The 3,241-nt window shown below is 52.1% G+C and overlaps 1 protein-coding gene across 1 annotated transcript in view; it reads right to left on the bottom strand.

The window, feature by feature from the left end:
• CACNG5 (calcium channel, voltage-dependent, gamma subunit 5) overlaps window positions 1-3,241 on the bottom strand; it is a 23,213-nt gene that overhangs the window by 13,025 nt on the left and 6,947 nt on the right. The window contains exon 2 of the mRNA XM_009323774.1: window positions 2,564-2,737. Coding sequence (XP_009322049.1) covers window positions 2,564-2,737 — 174 coding nt within the window. The remainder of the gene's footprint in view (window positions 1-2,563; window positions 2,738-3,241) is intronic.

The following is a 3,241-nucleotide window of genomic DNA, read 5'->3' as shown; positions in this document are numbered from 1 at the left end:
CGCTGACACTGCTTTCCTCTTCAGCCATCCCCACCCTCCTTCAGTCGTTGTACAAAAAAGGGCAGTTTTGTCCCGCCTGTAGCTCACCTTTTCTGTGCTTCAGAAGAGACGTGCTGCTTCCCAAGCAGCAACTCCAGCATTGAAAGGATTTAACATAACTTTCCAAATCACCCAGTTTTCTAGGTTGGGTTTGCTGGGTTGCTTCTGGCCATCTTCACCTTCCAGGGTCTCCCAACAGCATCCAAGAGAGGACCATTTTCTATTGGATATAAAGCCAGTGCGGCTCTGAGCATCCCCCCAAGAGCCACCACCTCTCAGCCGCCATGGCAGCAGGAACCAGGGGAAAACTGACACGAGGGAAGCTGGGGATGACGAGAAATGAAAGCAGAGCCCCAGCTTGGGTCAGGTATTCTGGCAATGCCAAAGGCAAAGCTTTCTATTCCTGTAGAAAGCGATGACGTCCATCCTCACTCAGGTAAAAGGCATGGCGGCGGAAGATGTAGGCAGAGCAGCTGCCAGTCCCACCACAGCTTCACCCAGACCCTGCCATAGTCTTGGGAAGGTCTCTCAGATAACGGGCTTCGAGTCACGCTTTTAGCTGTGAGACGAGCAGGATGTTCACGGTCTGTCACTCTGAGAACTTATGGAGGATGGTCCAGGATTTCCCGTCCCGCCTTGTGCCAGCACCTGCCGTGAGCCCCCACATCGCTGCCTCTCATCTGGCTCCGGTACAGTCTGCGGTGTCCGACTTGAGCATCACCTCGGTTAAGTATTTCCCAAATAGTTAAAAAACGTTTCTCCTGTGATGTATTGTATCTCAGTCCCTGAAGTGCTAATCCTTACAAACAGAGAGCTCAGCTTTCGCTTGGGACATCACACCCAGGGCGTGACTTTGTCCTGGGACTGGAGGACTGGAAAACTCTTCCTGTCTGCATGTGTCTAAGCAACGGTTGGAATGTCTCACCTAAGCTTGGCATTATGGTATCAACCTCTGTTGCAGAATTTTTAATAACCAAACCAATACAGAGACTCTCCTGTCATCTACACCAACTTTCTGACTGCTGCAAAAGGGGAGGTTTCTACCCACCATGCTCACAGCTCTGCTGTCCCCGCCGTCCTGCCGGCTGGAGAAGGCGGGGGCACATATGCCCATCCGGGACCCCTCTGCAATCCCATGCTCAGGCCACCTCTACCAAACATAACCCACCACGCCTCTTCGAGTGAGCAGAGGTATTCCCAGCCAGAGCTGCCGCAGAGAAAAGGGACATCTATTGTAACCAAGAGTTTAATGTCCCCGGGAAGAAGCCAGGGCCACGGGGCTGCCCACCTGTAGGGCTTCGAGGCTGAGCGAGGTCCTGCCCTGGCAGACCTGAGCCTCTGCTCCCTGCAGACAGGGACGTCACCCAGCAGCACTGGATGGGCACCGCGTGGGAAAACGGATTATCCGCAAGTTGTCTTGGGCCAGTGGATGCCATCTGCTGTGCTGCTCAAATAATCCCCGCCTCAGTGCAGCCGTGAGCACCGCTCTAATGAGCAATGATACCTCCCTCATAATAAAGGAAAAGCTGCAAGTCCCGTCTTCCAAAGGGACCAGACACAAACCCCACTCATCTGTAACGGCCTGTTTTCCGAGCCTGACGATGCATCAGTGTGGTCCTTCAACAAATCCCATTTTCCCAGTAAATATTTTACTACAAATGGCAGAAGTTTGTGGCTACACAGCGACAAAATCGGTGTGACTTTGATTCCAAATCGTCTTTCTAAAGCACACCTAGAACCCAAACCCCCTTCAATTTCAGTGAGATTAAGACTCCCAAATAACTTTTGTCCCAGACTCCATCATCTAGTTATTTTAAAAATGCCACCTTAAACCCAGGGCTTTAAATCTTCCCAGCTGACTTATGAAAAGCTCCCGACGCTCGCTCCAGCTGTACACTTGCACAGCTCACAGCTTGCTGATACCGTTGAAGCCTCTGCGGGTTTGTGCATTATTTCCCTTTCATATTTTATATTCCCTTCCCTCTCCATAAATGAAGCTGAAGCTGCAAATGCTGCGGTATGGATGCTGCCAGGTGGGGATTCATTCAGCTCAATGAATATATTCAACAGCTACAATAATACAGCAAGGGATTGGAGAAATAAACACATAGAAGTATTTCTGTCCCCTGGACGCCATGTGGAGCAGCCACACAGTGGCCAAGGGGAAGGCATGACGGCAGCGGGACGGGCTGCTGAGAGCCAATCTCCTGCCTTTTGGCTTTTTACGTGGGTCACGATGTGACAGACTGAGATGGTGCCCTTAAAATCCAGCAGCAGATGAGCCTCCGACGAGAGCCCAAACCCTCGGCACTTCGGTGAAACCGAAGGGCAGCAGTGGTGGAAACATGGGAACGCTCCTCCAGCAAAGCTGCCTGCCTGGGTCACGCCACCAGCATCTGCTGCTACTGCATAAAACTCCGCGGAAATACTCCTTTTTAGCTGAAATACTCCTTTTCAGCGTTCTTGCTGAAGTAGTGTATTTCCAGTGAATGCAACGCCCTTGCTGCCCCTCCCAAAGGCTCACCTGCACTACGCAGGCCACCTACCAGCTCCCGCGAGGCCTCCTCTTCGTTGCTCTCTCCCCTGCGGAGGTTCGGGGGGGTGTGAGGGACACGGTGGGGACAGCGGTGGGGACAGCGGTGCTGCAGGTCAGACCCGCTTTCTGGACACCACCAAGGAGCCTCCCGCTGCTCGGTGCCTGGAAGACCCAACCCTAAAAGCTGCAAAAAGCATCGCGCATCAGGGGCTGATGTTTTACAAAATGCCAAGCGATTAATCAACAGCCGAACGGTGTGTCAGGAACCCGCCCTGCTTGCTGCTGTGGCGGCCGAAACACCACATTTCACGTTTTACCACCTTTCACAGGACTTGAATAAGTAGCGTCTGGAGAAGTGAAGACGGGCTCCACGTCCCCTTTCGCCTGTTCAGATGGTAACACACGATCCAGCTTTTTTTTTTTTTTTTCTTTTCTCTACTTTACTTAACAACCAGGTCAGGTTTTTCTCATACAGCCTCACTTGAATTCCCACTCCCCTCTCCAAGGGGTTTACTACACTGAAAAACATTGGCAGCCCCTGACCTCCAGCGCTTTTTGTATTCCCTGTGAAAAATACACTTCTCCTCCTCTGATCGACGTTCAAAAGTCACCGGTGAAGACAGGGATGCTCACGGCCCAGAAGAGACGGCCTCTGTGTCTCTGATC

The sequence above is a fragment of the Pygoscelis adeliae genome, unplaced genomic scaffold (genome assembly GCF_000699105.1).
Source record: "Pygoscelis adeliae isolate BGI_AS28 unplaced genomic scaffold, ASM69910v1 Scaffold75, whole genome shotgun sequence".
Classification (NCBI taxonomy): Eukaryota; Metazoa; Chordata; class Aves; order Sphenisciformes; family Spheniscidae; genus Pygoscelis; species Pygoscelis adeliae.
This window is presented reverse-complemented; position numbering and strand designations above follow the sequence as displayed.